The sequence below is a fragment of the Oculina patagonica genome, chromosome 12 (genome assembly GCF_052425735.1).
Source record: "Oculina patagonica isolate OP01 chromosome 12, crgOcupat, whole genome shotgun sequence".
NCBI lineage: Eukaryota > Metazoa > Cnidaria > Anthozoa > Scleractinia > Oculinidae > Oculina > Oculina patagonica.
Genome location: NC_135769.1, coordinates 11,638,852 through 11,654,138, shown reverse-complemented (window position 1 = coordinate 11,654,138; position 15,287 = coordinate 11,638,852). Strand labels below are relative to the sequence as shown.

At 39.6% G+C, this 15,287-nt stretch overlaps 1 protein-coding gene across 1 annotated transcript; it reads right to left on the bottom strand.

Moving 5' to 3' along the window:
* Positions 1-1,031: 1,031 nt before the first annotated feature.
* LOC144634012 (uncharacterized) lies at positions 1,032-13,940 on the bottom strand. The gene is made up of 6 exons (XM_078492942.1): positions 13,849-13,940; positions 12,065-12,920; positions 10,395-11,442; positions 5,264-6,245; positions 4,056-4,187; positions 1,032-2,760 (listed from the first exon to the last, which is right to left on the bottom strand). Exons 2-6 carry the CDS (start codon positions 12,876-12,878, stop codon positions 2,662-2,664), a joined length of 3,075 nt encoding a protein of 1,024 aa, XP_078349068.1. The 5' UTR covers positions 12,879-12,920; positions 13,849-13,940; the 3' UTR covers positions 1,032-2,661.
* Positions 13,941-15,287: the final 1,347 nt, after the last annotated feature.

Here is a 15,287-nt window from a genome sequence, read left to right as displayed (position 1 = left end):
TCTAAATAATGACCAGTCCCTAATGAACAAAGGTCAATATTTTTAATAATTTTCTAACAAAGAATCTGAATTGTCAGGTTGAAAATTCCGTGTAGGCTCATCTCATTTAAACTATGCAGGGTTAAAATTTTTTTTTTGCAGTACCCACAGTATTCTGTTGCAACGATATTGTCTTGTTGTTGCATCTTCAAACTTCGGGGCTGAATGTTGATTTATACTACTGAGCACTGTTGACATTTTTCCTACTTGTATATAAAATCCATAAACTAATAAAGTAATTTCAATCAACCCGTGAAACAATATCTAACAGTTAGTGAGTAGTAGTCTAAACTAGACAAAAGAATAAGACCGACACCTCCATAAGACGGACATCTAATGATGGTCCCTGCCGTTTTTCAGTCATTTTATTGTAACCAAACTCACTATATGACGGACACCTCTCTAAGACGGACAACGGACACTTTGAAATAATTAACGGACACTTGAGAATTGTTTTTTATCATGTTTTATTAGTGAAAATACTTCCAAACTTCGTATCGACCTAAAGCAAAGTTAGTCAGCGCCCTAAGGATACGCTTATACCAAGCGTACTTACGGTCACTAACCAAAAACGCTTTACAGATTGCTTCTCTGCTAACGTTTTTTTTTAGGGGGGAGGAGCACGGGCTCATTTTCCAGAAAGCGGCTGGAAATCGAGCCTACTTTAGCTCTGGGGTTTAGTTGATATGCAATGCAGGCTAGTGTCTGTTTACTAGTATTTTAATAACACTGTCAACTATGACCAGAAACTGTTATGACGAGTAGCTCTCCTTAGAGACATTTCTTTTAATCCAGTTTTTTTTTTTGCATTTTACACCATGATCTGTCATGCTAAATGTTCCAGGACTCATAGTAATATATGAAAACCATGCTTTTTTTGGACCGTTTATAGCTCCTACCTCCTTTTCTTAGATTATAAAAGGAGTGGAAGACTGTCTGAGACAATTTAATAGAAAGACTGTTAGTGCAGTCTAGGCCAGCAAATTTATCAGTTATACAAAAACTTCCACAGTTTTATTTGCAAGTAAAAGTAATTATTATTGTTAACAATACTGGTCTACATAACAGTCTATGGCCAGGTGCACTGTAACATGACACTGCGAAAAATGTTGAACAAAGTCAGGTCGACATCTAATTCGGGTACTAAATTGTTACTTCTGCTTACACGGTTTTCGCAACAATAGAATTGACAACTCATACAGTGCGTGTTTGCTAAAATAACAACCTAAAGTAAAGTTTTTGTTACCATCCACTACCACAAAATTTTGGTGACAAACTAATTTCTGTGAGCCAGGAGAATTTCATTAACATTTTCTTCCTTAAATATTTAGCTAATTTTCAGGACTGTAAAAACTGTGAAAAGGGAGGAAAATTTTGTCACAAAAATTTCATGTAGATAAAAACTATTCAGTTAACATGGGATACTACAATACAGTCACCAACATTATTTTGAAACTAGACTTTCTCAAAAACTTTAAAATTTTTTGCTCTGGTTGGTTGCGTGCTCGCTATCGATCGCTTGTGGCTTTCATCAATTTATACGAGGTCAACTTAGAGCAAGTCTATTTTGAAACACACAGGTCATTAACAACTGTAGCATACCATAAAAAGCGAAAATCAATAAATTATATAGAAAGTTTATGGTATTGCTTTCCTCAGTCAGCAGACAGCCAGATACCTACAGATAATTGTGTCCACCAGTGGACAAACTGTTTTGCCTTATTACAGTGGAAACCCACGTATGTACCAACAGCCCACAAAAATCTAGCTTAATTAACCGGGTTACTCTTTGAAGAGGCTCCTAAAAATGAATGACTGAGCTTTTGTTCAGCCCAAATTAAGTGGCCGTAATAATAAGGTGTTCGAATTGATGAGGTGGACATAAGGGGTTCCACTCTATAGTGTGGTTCCCGAAAATATCCATACTCCCCCCACAGAAGGGATTGGAAATTCCGGGGAGGAGGGATTTTAAGCAATGTATGAAGCTAAATTGGAATTTCCAGAGGGGTGGGGGGTCATAGGGCAAATCCCTTCCATGGGGGGGGGGGGGGTATGGATATTTTCTAGAACCACACATAATATAATTATATCATTATGTTTTACTTATTGTCTCCAGAACCACTACCCTAGGTACCAGTATGATAATGTGTATGCTAATATTATGTCAAGCCGCTAAAAAGTATGATGTGAAGTCCTGTGAGCAGCGAAGTGAAAACCCTTTCTTTTTGCATCTCTATGTGTGTTGGTGTTCACAGGATCACCACTCCTTCTCCCACAAATAAAACATAGAATCTCTGGCACCCAGGGTACATAACCACTAGTTACAATGTAAGTAATTGTTAGCAAACAGCTAACTCTTGAAGATCAGCACATGCAAGGTAAAACCTGATCATGGAAAAGTGACTTTGCTTTTTAAACAGTGTTAAATCAATTCTACTGTGGGTAACCTAATAACCACTTCAATAGTCAGTCACCCCTCACTGCAGGGAAAAACTCTAGATAGATCCGTCTATAATTCACGTACAATGTATGAATGGTAAATATAACAGAATCACTTTCTGTGATAAATTTCTTAGAATGACTGGGCAATAAAATGGACTGTCTGGCCAGAGTACAAAATCATTAAGAGGAGTGGAATCGTTCACCCTTGATTTTAGCCACATATTTCTTCACTAGGGACCTGATTCTCTCTGGGTCGATGGAACTGTTAGAGTTTGTCACCTGAAAAGAAAGGAAAAAGAAAAATTTAATGAGAAATAAACAATTTCTGGAGTTGCAATACAATTTTTGCATCACAGGACAGCGGCTCGCTATTCTCACGTTGGCAGCTCATTTAACATTCGCGTGACTTTCCATGGGAGCCTTTTCCAGGACTTTTCAAAGTTATTCCACCACTTAAAATTTTATTAAATTATTTCTCTTGTAATTGATTGGGTGTTCCATTTTAAGATTTTCTGTGAAGGTTGAGTTTGGTCCATGCCAGAACTTAGTCCAAATTTTAAAGAATACTCTGCCGAAAATATTTTGAACCAAAATCAAATTTCATGTTAATCCTATTACCTAACCTTACCTTGTCCTCATCGGGCCTATGAGGGCTCTTGAGGCCGTTTAATGCTTGATTGGCTTAATCTTCCATTATCTGTACTTTCAACAACTCGGCCTTGGATACTCAACAACAAACTTTAATTTGAAAATGTTTTCAAATACATGTAGATTAAAGAAGCATTACTGAATAGTATTATTTCGTCAATTCCAAAAGCCCATTCACCCCCCCCCCCCCACAGACCCCCGGGCATTTGACTTTTTCGAAAAATTTTGGTCAAATTCCCCGCTATGTTGGAGTTTAGTCGGTCAAATGCCCCACTGGTTGGGGCTTCACAGAGGTCAAATCCCCACACTTTCGGAAGGACAGAAATATAAACACGAAAACAGCTAACTGCACATCTGCTCATGATATCTTATTAACAACTGGGCCTTGGATACTCAGCAATAAACTTTAATTTGGAAACGTTTTCAAATACATGTAGATTAAAGAAGCATTGGGGGGGGGGGGGGGGAGGGGTCGGGACTGATAGACAAGAAGCATAAGGAATGACAACTTTTAATAACATGTACATGTAATTCACATTCATTCATGAAGTCATTATCCAGTGAAAAGCCAAGGACAGGTTCCAGTTGACTGGCACAAAATGTGAATAAAATAAATCAAATGTGGTCACAGGTTTTGGGCTTCTTGCTTTAAAGTGCATTCTCTATGGTTGTGGAAACTACAAACCTGGCTTTGGTTCAGTTTTATTAACTTCTAATGGGTAATTTTTGGTTATACATGTAACTGACTAACAAAAACAAATTGTTCGAGTGTTAAAAATAATAACCTACAAGGGTGGCACAAATAGTTATCACCATGGGTGGGGAGGGATAGGGGTGATTTTTCTTTAACAGGGAAAGGTCACACTTAGTCAAAGATCAATATTGACAGCCTTATTAGTGCAAAAAAGAGAATCTTTTTAACAAACCTGTGGAACAGCTCGTCTGAGAATAGTCTTGTACTCCTCCTTATCAATGTCCCTGTGTTTGTAGTATGCTTTGAGAACATGTTTGACTTCTTCTTCAACACGAGCTTGACGATGAAGCTTGTCTATAAGTTCCTACAAGAATACCATGAAAATGGACAAGAATACAAATCAAAAGGAACAAATCTTTACTGTAACAACAACCTCATATTACGGAGATGTTACCCAAATGTTAGCATCCCGTCCAGGGGAGAGTAGAAATACTTCTAGTCACTTCATGCTACTGAAACTGGGATAAACTTCCAGCCTGAACGGCCACTAAGGAATATTTAAGTCTCTGCAAATTTATCACACTATCGAATGTTGAGGTCTATACATTTCAGGCACGGGCGCAAAACACTTGTACACGATGTGTGAGCAGCTTTTATTCTCCACTCGAGAAATAAATCGTTTCCTCGAAAGCCTTTTCGAGTTATGAATATTTGAGATTGCCTTGTTTCTCGATCCTCAAGACTCGAAATTCGAGTGACTCGAACATCAAGACGTCAGGATCGAGTCTCGAGGATTGAGTCGAGACTGTCAACTTACATTTGAGCGGTACTGTAGGCCCAAACTCAGGCTTTTTTCTTACCCATGCTTTAAAATAAAATTGAGATACATACATGTACACTATGGATGTACTTGTTGTGGTTTACTTTTAACCTTGGTTTCTTTTTTTATGTTTTACTCTCATTATCACAGAACTAATTACATTCACTAGAAAAAAGAAAATACTACTGTACATTAAACCAAGGGTAAAATTGAACCACATCATACACATACAGGACTGTTATGATAATGAACCTCTAAATAAGCCCCAATTATTTTAGGCAACCCTCCAAGTTTATTTTTTTCCTTAGTGGCCATTTGGACACCGACTGCTCAGGTTTGGTCGCCAGTGAAAAATTTTAGTCGCTAAATTATGCTCACGCTTTTTAGGTGTTTTTTTTTTTTCCTGAAATAATACTATTGCTTAAATTGGTGGGCTCGCGGTAAGGATCTTCATTGCTTCTTTCTCTCCCACCCCCCCCCAAAAATAAAATTTCATTCATTCTGTCAAGAACATAGAACAGAACCCAGATGTACAATGTAACAAACCCCAGTAGAAGAAAATCCCCATTACAGCGAACAGATTTCAGATCTACGCCAATAATAAACAATGGTAAACTTACCTGCACTTTAGTCTTCTCCTTTTGCTGTTCTTTTTGTCTTTTTCTCCTTTCTTTAGGATCAGTTATGCTGTTCCAGTCCTGGAATTCATCATTAATAATTACACCAGATTCAGGTTCATAAGGTTCCTCAAATGAGGACTGTTCAGTAACTGAGTCTACAAGCACTTCTCTTCGCTCCTCTTGCTTAGTTTTCTTTACACTGCTTTGCTGCTGTTTCCAGAATTCCTCATTCATTCTGTCAATGATGTCCCCTTCTGGTGACGACATTTCCATGTCCATAGGACTTGAATTAAAGTTGTTTCTTGCCTCTTCGTTCCTTGTTATACCCGGCTCAATTTTACCTTTCTTTGCTTTATCAAAGTCTTTTTCGTTAGAATAGAGTTTTTGAGTTCCAGGTGTTGGAAGAAGTCCTTGGGAACCTTTAGCAAGATTAAGAGCCAGAACACCTAGGCTTGCCCACGGCTGGCTATGAAAAGTGGGAGTTGGTAAAAGGCCCATCCGGCCTGGAGGGGGACCTAAAAGCCCCAACTGAGATGATGCTGGGGCATTATGGTGTTCACGATTTTCACTAACTGGGGGAGGGGCAGGTGGGACTTCATCTAAGAAAGGAATAGTCTCAAGCTTGGATGATAAAAATGCTGATTTGTCAGATTCCTCCAACTCCTGAGCTGAGGCAGCATTGTCAGTTGTCTTTTTGACATGATCATGATCAGTCTTACATACATCCACAGTGTCAGTTTTTTTAGATGTTGACACAGAAATATTAGCCTTGGAATCCTCAGTATTGGAAATACTCTGTTCGTCTTTCACAACAGAATCTACAGGTGCAGATTGTGTGTCAGAGATTCCAGAGTGTTGCGGTTTCATTTCTTGTGGTGTATCATTTTCTTTGCATACTTTTTCTTTGTTTCCATTCACTGTCTTTTCTTTGGTTTCTTTCTTCTTTTCAACATTTTGTTGCTCCTTACTCTTGCTTTTAATGCTGTAATTATGAAATAAAATTATTTATAGTCAAAAAGTTTCTCAATAAAATACACAACAAATAAATGCAAAATTGCATTTTGCGCAATTTGCATTGTTTCTTGTTGAGTTAGTTTTTGCATTTACAGTGTATAAAACAAAGTCACAGTTCTACTGAGTTTGTTTGATACATAGATCATTTATTCCCAAGCCTAATTTACTCATGTCACTGTTTTGAACTTTTGGGTAATATGTTTTGAAAATCCAAACTACATGTACATGTACAATGTACACATAAAGAGTAGTAATAGGCCTAAAAAATTCACCCAAAAATAACTGCATACATGTACTTGGATCACATAATTTCACTTACATGTACTTTCTATTTTAAGATTGAAAAACTATGTATATATATATATATAATATTTTAAAACAAAATGTGTAAAATAATCAGTTATACTGTTATTACATGTAAATGTATGTGTTGTGGTTCAATTTTACCCTTGGTTCAATAAATATATTTGGTGTTCCCATTGTTTTCTATACACCAGAACAAAGAAAAATACCAAGAAAATAATTCTACCAAAGGTAAAATTGAACCATAATAGTATGTACATGTACTGCTTGTCATTGATATTACCGTAAACACCCGTGGATAAGCCACACCCACAGATAAGCCGCACCCTGAGTTTAACAACTCAAATGTTGGAAAAAAGTTTTTTGAAAGTAAATCAAAGAAAATCCAAAGTCGAGTCAAAAATCCAAAGTTGAGTCTTTAGGAAGGCTAGTCTTCTTCATCAAACGTAAAACTCAATGAACATTGAAACAGAAAAACTTTAGTCTTACCCACAATTTGAGCTCTTTAACCCTTTCACACCTGAACCGGCCAAAACCGGCCGGCCGGAAACTGCGCTGCTATTCCTGAACCGGCCAAAACCGGCCAAAAAAAAGTCATTGTTTTTACCTTCCCACCCCTCCCCCAATAAAGTACATTAGCTCACCAGCTTTCAGTCTATTGGTTTTAAGTTATTGATCAATCAAATTATAGTTACTGCGCATAACAAAGGCCTCCCGAGTATGAGAGAGAGGGATGCAAATTTTGTCTTGTATCATGACCGAGCGCGCAAACATGGCGACAGTCACGGAAGGTTTCTGTAAAGGAACCTTTTGTGCATTGTCGTTCGTGAGCGAGGAAACCACTTAGTTTATTATCAACTTGGAGATGATAAAGCAAAGAAACTTCCTTTGTGGCAGGAATTTGCTTTATCATCTCCAAGTTGACAACAACCTAAGTGGGAAAATGGCGACGCGAGTAACTCCTTTAAATGTTAGTGCTGAAGAATTCAGGGCAATTTTCGGCGATTCCGATGAAGAAGACACCGGTAATATTGACGGAGATAGTTCTGATATAGATTTCGAAGGTATCGATGAAGATGGTGAGGAAAGCGATGAAGAAATTGACAACGAAGGAGCCGACGAAAACGACCACGAAGAGCCACGACAACAATGGACGGATAACCTCAGCAACATCGCTGCTGGCGAATTTTCTGCACGATCGGGAATCGTCGTAGACGTTGGAGACGAGCCTAAAGCTGATGATTTTTTTACCTTGATGTTTGGCGAAGATCTTTTTGACAAAATCGTGGAGGAGACAAACCGCTACGCTCGCCAATAATTAGCCGACAACCAACAACGTCTTGCTAAATGGCGCGACATCACGAAACCTGAATTGAAAGCTTACTTCGGAATTTGTGTCATCATGGGGTTGAATATTCTTCCAAAAGTCGCCGACTACTGGTCGTCCGACATTTTTATGGGCAATGAAGGAATAAAGCGAGTGATGCCGAAGAACAGGTTCGAAGAAATAAGCCAATATTTGCATCTCAATGATACGAGTCGGGAACCGGCGCGTGGAGAAGCAAATTTTGACAGGCTTTACAAATGCCGCCCTGCTTTGACCACCGTTCTGAGAAATGTTCAGCGCTGTTATTCGCCAACAAAAAACATTTCCATCGACGAGGGAATGATAGCGTTTAAGGGCAGACTTTCATTTCGTCAATATTTACCGGCTAAGCCGACGAAATACGGTATAAAAGTGTGGATGGCGGCCGATGCTTCGAATGGCTTTGTCATCAATTTTTCTGTTTACCTAGGAAGCGACGGGCAAATTCGAAGGCGCCACGGCCTTGGATATGATGTCGTTATGGACATGGCACGTCCCTTTCTCAGAAGAAAACATCACGTTTTCTTCGACAATTTCTTTTCTAGCCCTGTTCTTTTAGAACATTTGCTCGACCAGCAAACATACGCGTGTTCTACGGTAAGATGCACACGCAAAGATCTGCCGCCATGTGCTAAGAATAAACTTCGCCAGCCAGGGCAAACGATCACGCGACAGAGAGGTAGCCTTCTTTTTACTAAGTGGCACGACAAGCAAGACGTGGCATTTTTATCGACAAATGTTTCGCCAGAAGAGCCTTCCCGTACCGTTCAACGTAAAAAGAACGGAAGAAACATCGAGATTCAAAAGCCGCGTGTCTCAGATGTTTACACGGCAAATATGGGAGGAGTTGATCGAGCCGATCAATTTCGTTCGTATTATACCGTGGGAAGGCAGTCACGAAAGTGGTATAGATATATTTTTTGGTTTCTTTTTAATGTTGCTGCCTGTAATGGCTATATTCTTGAATGTGAGCACCGAAGGGGACGCCATCAGTGGAAACGATCACAAGCCGCTTTTCGTCTTGAGTTGGGGAAGCGCTTGATAAACGGCTTCAACTGCCGAAAACGACAAGCCAACCAAGTGGCGGATCAAGAGCCCCAAAGAAATCACCAAGCGACTCGCATCGAAGGCCGAAAAAAAGAGTGTGTGAAGTGTAAATCTGCTGGCCGAAAAACAGCGAAAGGCTATCCTGTTGAAACCAGAAACAAGTGCCAACAGTGCGGTGTTGCGTTGTGTAAAGTCGGGTGCTTTGATGCTTATCATCGTGAAGACGCTTGAACATTAGAGTTCATTTCGTGATCTCTTATGTCTGTTTTAGCGAATGAAATAAACCTGTAAATATGCCAAAAACACTGGATATGACATTTAGTTTCTTTATATTTTACATTTTGAAGTAATAAACTTGTATTTGAGTCTTATGATACAGCAGAAGCTTGGAACTGAGACCGCGGCAATGGCGGCAAATTCAAATTTTTTAATGAACATGAAGTTTGGAGTGACTTAACTTAAACATTTTTTTTCCTATGTGTATTTTAAGCTTTTCATTAAAAAGAATAATGTTTCAGCAATAATTTCCAATATACAGTTTGGACTGTCAAGGCCTCAAATTCTACTGAGCATGCATGTTTTGAATTTTGGTGAGTTTATTGTGTGACTATTCTAATTAGCTCCAGGAATAACAGGCGTTCAGGCTCATGAGGCCCCCTAGGAGTGAAAGGGTTAATATAATGAAAACCAACTTTGACATATGGTTGATCTTTTTCTGGTATTTGTTGACAGGTATTTCTTCATTCAACGCAGTTTTTCCATATAGATTTTTGTGTCACAACAACAAGAACTTGCGTTTGCCGAACGTTCCTAGCTTAGTAACCAGGCATTTGATTGGACGCAAAATATGGGACTAGGGCGAGAACGTAAAGCAAAACAAGATGGCGATGGAGGCGTTCAGGTTTCGTGGCTATCATATCGACAAATTAAAGAGATTTGGGAGCCATCTATTGGAGATAAACTCATTGCATGAAGAGAGTTTCGTAATCAGTTCGACAAATTTTCCATCAAAGTGCAAAATGAGAAAGAAACAATTGGCCATCTTACTTGTGAATACTCGTGGTTTTCTCTCGCTCGTAAAGTATCAATTTTACTGTTAAAGTTATAGGCCATTGTCGACACTGCAAACAGTATAAGAGCTGTCAAACTTGCAAAAGCAATGACCGGTACTCTCTTGTAGTTTTATGTTATATTAATTTACATAATTTTCCATAAATTAGCATCAGTTCACGAAAATTTACGGCACCTTTTCCGAATGTTCCCGCAGATAAGCCGCACCCGCGCTTTGGAGCGAAAATTTTTGGAAAAAAGGTGCGGCTTATCTGCGGGTTTTTACAGTATGTTTTTTTGGGTGGGTTGGGACAGGGATTGTAGATTAAGCAAGCAAAACTACAATATTACCTTTCTTCAAGAGTTGTTCTTTTAAAATCCGGAGTCTTAGGATCTGCCATTTCTTTTCCAAAGAGAACATCCTCTACACTCTTCTCGGCTCCTTCTCTGGGTGACAAATGTTCAGTGAAAACCAAATCAAATTCATCCTCCCAGGCTTTTGATGGGCTATATGAAGGAGAGCATTGCTTCTCCAAGTCTACCAGCTGAGATGGAATACTGGATGTTGATGCCTTCTGCTGTTCTATTACTGATGACTTTTCCATTACCAGTGACCTTTCCAGTTCTGGTGACTTTTCCAATACTGGTGACCTTTGCGCTTCGACCTTATCCTCAAGTAAAAGATCATCTGGTTTACTTGTTTTGGACAAAGGGATGTTTGTAAACTGTCCAGAGTCTAAGCTGTCTGCAGGTGACGAGGTGCGATGTGACAGCTTTCTTGTTGGCAAAGGACTGGCTTTCCGTTCCCTTCTGTCTGGAGACCTGGTCTTTTTGGACGATGATCTCTTGTTAGGCGATCTCCTCTTTTCATTAGAAGGAGCTCTTCTTTTCTTTCCTGGTGAAGGGGAATGTCTCTTTGGTGACCTACTTCTTCTGTGTTTAGAAGAACGATCTTGTTGTTTACGAGGAGACTGGCTTCTTGATAACTTTCTCTTTCTTAATGATGGTGAATCTCTTCTGGATGTTGTGCTTTTGGCAGTTGATGAACGCCCTTCTTTCCTCTTATTTGGTGGGGAGGTGCTCCTGTTCCGAGATCTACTCCTAGGCGAGAAAGATTTTGATTGTTTATTTCTTTTTGAAGTTGAATGCTGCTTCCTGCTTGATGAACGACTTCTTGACCTTCTTGATTTCTCACTGTCATACTTCGACTTCTTCCTTTTATCTTGTGATCTACTTCTACTGCGATGTCGACTGCGCCCTGAACCTCTGTCCCTGCTTCTACTCCGAGATTGCTTTTGAGACTTCTGCTTCACAGAATTTTCTTGGCTTCTACTCCTACTTTTGCTTCTGCTTTTGCTTCTAGTTCTGTTTTGTTTTCTTTCCTTCTTTTCCTCACCATCTAAAAGACAAGGCATTTCAACAGTCAAAAACGAGATTTGATGCAATGTGAGGCCAATCATGCTAATAGTGGGAAAATTACTTTTTCTTTGCCATTCAACAGTGCTGGAAATACTATTCTTACTTGAAAGGTCATGTGTCCTTCCAAACTTTTATTTTGAACGGACATAATTATAAGAACATTGGTCAGACATCAATTCGCATTTCAAATCAAACACATTAAATTTTCCAAGACACAGTCATGTAAGTTCTCGGACATCATGTCCGAACATTATTGCAAAATTGGCCGGACGTTTTGGCATATTTGATCGGACAATGTCCATTGACCGTCAGTAATTTCCAGCACTGTTTAATATAATTTGAATGAAAATTTAAAAATAATTGAACTATTTAATGTGGAAACAATTGAAAATCTCTCAACTGTAAGTACATGTACTTTAAAAAGAATTCTACTAAAACAATTAATATTGCCAGTATTTGCTCTCAATTTCCATGGGGCATAGTTGATTTCATCTGTGGCCTTTTCAACTATTACAGTACCTCAAACAAATTTCAAGCCCATTACTTATCTTTTTTAGGACCTTTTACATGCAATAAGGCATAGAAGCTTAAAATTGTTTTACCTATAAGTTCAGATGTGTCTTTCTTTTCCACTTCTTGTTTCTGCTTCTTACGTTTCTTCTTCTTTTTCTTCTTATCCTTCTTTTTGCTTTTATCCTTTTTATCTTCCTTTAGTTTCTTGGAGTCTTTTTTGCCATCAGATGATCTTTCACTTTCACTAGAATCTGAAGCAGAAAGTTGACCTTCTTCCTTAATTTTCTCACTTTTGGTTAGACTGTCATCCAGCATTGCATGAATGTCTAAGTCATTGAAATCATCCCCTTTCTCTTCAGTAAGAGATATTTTATCGTCTGAAAGAAAAGCTTCTTTGGAAGCGTCACTGCCACCAGGTTCAAGCTTATCGGGATTTTCATTTGATAAGTCCACTTCTTTACTGGTAGAACAATCAGCACTGGAAATTTTATCGGTTGAAGTGTCTACTGTTTTCTTTTTCTTCGGTTTGTTCAGTTTAGCTGTAAGTGAATTCCGTATCTCTTCCTCAGTGTCATTTCCACTGTCTGCGTATTCTCCAAGAAGTGACAATCCTGGCTTAAATTTGTTGTTGTCTGCAGAAGCATTATTTTTCACACTCGTAACATCATCAGATCCAGCATCCAAGATATTCTCCTCGTACAAGTCCATAAATATGTCCTTACTTGACGTACTGGGTAGCTGGTTAGTATCCTCGGATGTTGAGCTTACTTCAGAGATATTGACAGCACCTTTCAGTGTGCTTTCGCCTTTAGCAAGGGAACTTGTGGTGCTAACGCCTTCGATTTCCTCATCGGTGTATAATGACAGTGCAGACTGCTTCTTACTAGAGGACTCTTTTGGCATATTGCGGGTGGTGGTGGAACTTGATTTAAGTTTATATCAAACCTGTATTTATAATAAAACAAAATTAATACATGGTGGTAAAACAACTGCCTCATATTATAGAGGATGGCTGCCTTGGATATCTGGTGGGCCTCCACTGTGGTCAGCCAGCCACCCAGATGGAATATAGTTCCCATGGCTGATAATCCCTGCAAAGCAGCCATGAGCCCCAGGCCCCCTGACTAGGTCATGCTCATGGCTCAGGCACTCACCCATGCCCCATGCAAAATCTTGCCTACACTGTACATCCCAGAATTGTGTGAAGTGAGTGTAAAACACAAATATATATATTTTTTTTTTACTGCCCCAATGAAAGACAGAGCTTAATCTTTCACAGAACAATGGCTTTTAAGTACATAGCTCCTATTTTCTGGAAATCTCAATTGAACCATCGAATTTTCTTATCAAATGCAATTTAGCTTACATGCATTTGTACACGACTGTACGTAATTATAACATGCATGATTTACTAAGCCAGGACAGAAACCTGTACATTTGCTACTTTCAAAACGGGAATTAAATCTTTCTTTAAGCTAAATAATCTGAATCTTGTAAACAAGCAAAAAGGGATACTCCTGTATTAGTACGCGGATTAAAACGAAATCGCCACATGGTGACTTTACATGTATTTTGGAGTTGATCGACTACCATATCAAATACACAATTTGAATGTCTGCTAAGCTAAGACTGATACAAAATAATGGAAAGACACCAGCACTCGTAACGCCATTTTCTTCAAACACAATTCCGGCAAAACAGAGATACACGAAAGCTTAGAGTAAGCTTAAGTTTAATTTCAGAAAGAGTCTGATCTCTCTCCACCTGATTCGATCAAGGGTGAATCAGACTACTTGTTCTCTTTTAAAAAACTCGACACGTCGGGAAAAACTTCTGTCCGTCTGTAAGCTGTTATCTTTTACCTATGACTTACCGTTTCCCCTGGCTAATGCAAGTTTCAAGGCAGCATTTCCAAAATTATTCTCCAGTTCACGCCGAAAGCCGTCGCCATGTTGGAGATGAAAGTATCCCAGCATGCAGTTCGAGCTTCTCGAGCCCGCGGTAAAAAAAGCGGATTGCCACTTTCTAGCCTCGTTTCCAAGGAAAGATCATCTGAACGACGAATCGGGAACGAAGTTGTTCACGGCGATTGAAATTTTGACTGTCTGGATTCGCGCCGGTTCGTCGATTTCTCGCGAATTTCGCTTGAAAAAAGCTTCCGTTTTGTGGATGCCAGGCAGCATCACGTGTTGGATCGATGTCGAACGCTTACGCTTGGTTGGATTTACGCTTCAAAAACAAATGAAGGTTTGCAAAATTAAAAACTTTTAAGGTCTCCGCACACGTGTCGCAGCGACAAGGCATATACTCCATGCTATGCTCTGCCAGCGACAAAATCGTGTGTTGTTCACACTGAGAGGACACGAACTTTGAAGATGTTTTGTCCCTGCGACATGTTGCACGGAATTCAACTCGTTGAACTTCGTGCAACATGTCGCAGGGACAAAATGTTGCAGGAATTCGTGTTGCAGGTGCCCAAAAATACATGTATCAGCACGCACGAGAGGGTGTGTCGCTGCGACATGTCCCTGGGGCATGTCCCCGCTACAATAACTTGTGTGTGTACACATTTTGATTTTGTTGCTGCTACATGTCCCCGCTTCACGTCCCATCAGTGGGAGAGTTGAAAACACTGACCCCCGATCCGCGGACTACCCACTGACCGCCCACTCCGCGGATCACCTACGGACTACTCCGCGGACTACCCTTACGGAGTACCCCTACGGAGTACCCTATAAAATGAAACGAATTTATGTTTACGGGGGAAAGAGACGAGAAACTTACCTGTGCCACTTGCACGATCGTTCGAAACAGCCGCCATCTTGTTTACCTCGATCCAGTCCTTCTTGTTACAAACTCAAACGGGACTTCATCGGCTAGTACTAAAACCAGGAACGCCGGAATACTAAAACCTGGAACAGATAAAATATATTGTGTTACCCTTACAAATATAAAGAGCTAACCGTAAACAGGCTAACCGAAGTTCATAGTAGGCTAACCGATGAATAGTAGGCTAACCGGAGTGAATAGTAGGCTAACCACAGTGCATAGTAGGCTTACTATTCACTCCGGTTAGCATACTATTCACCTCGGTTAGCCTACTATAAACTTCGGTTAGCCTACTATTAATCCGTAAACCTACTATGAACTTCGGTTAGCCTGTTTACGGTTAGCTCTTTATATTTGTAAGTTTTACACGATATATTTTATCTGTTCCGGGTTTTAGTATTCCGGCGTTCCGGCGTTCCCGATTTTAGTACTAGCCTAGTCCCGTTAGGACTGGATTGAGGTAAACAAGATGGAGGCTGTTTC

Excerpts from the sequence above, each read along its gene's own strand:
- LOC144634012 (XM_078492942.1), bottom strand. The coding sequence starts at position 12,878 with ATGCCAAAAGAGTCCTCTAGTAAGAAGCAGTCTGCACTGTCATTATAC. Across the intron at positions 6,246-10,394 it reads AGAACAACTCTTGAAGAAAG|CATTAAAAGCAAGAGTAAGG; the intron begins GTAATATTGTAG and ends TCATAATTACAG. Across the intron at positions 4,188-5,263 it reads AGGAGAAGACTAAAGTGCAG|GAACTTATAGACAAGCTTCA; the intron begins GTAAGTTTACCA and ends GTATTCTTGTAG.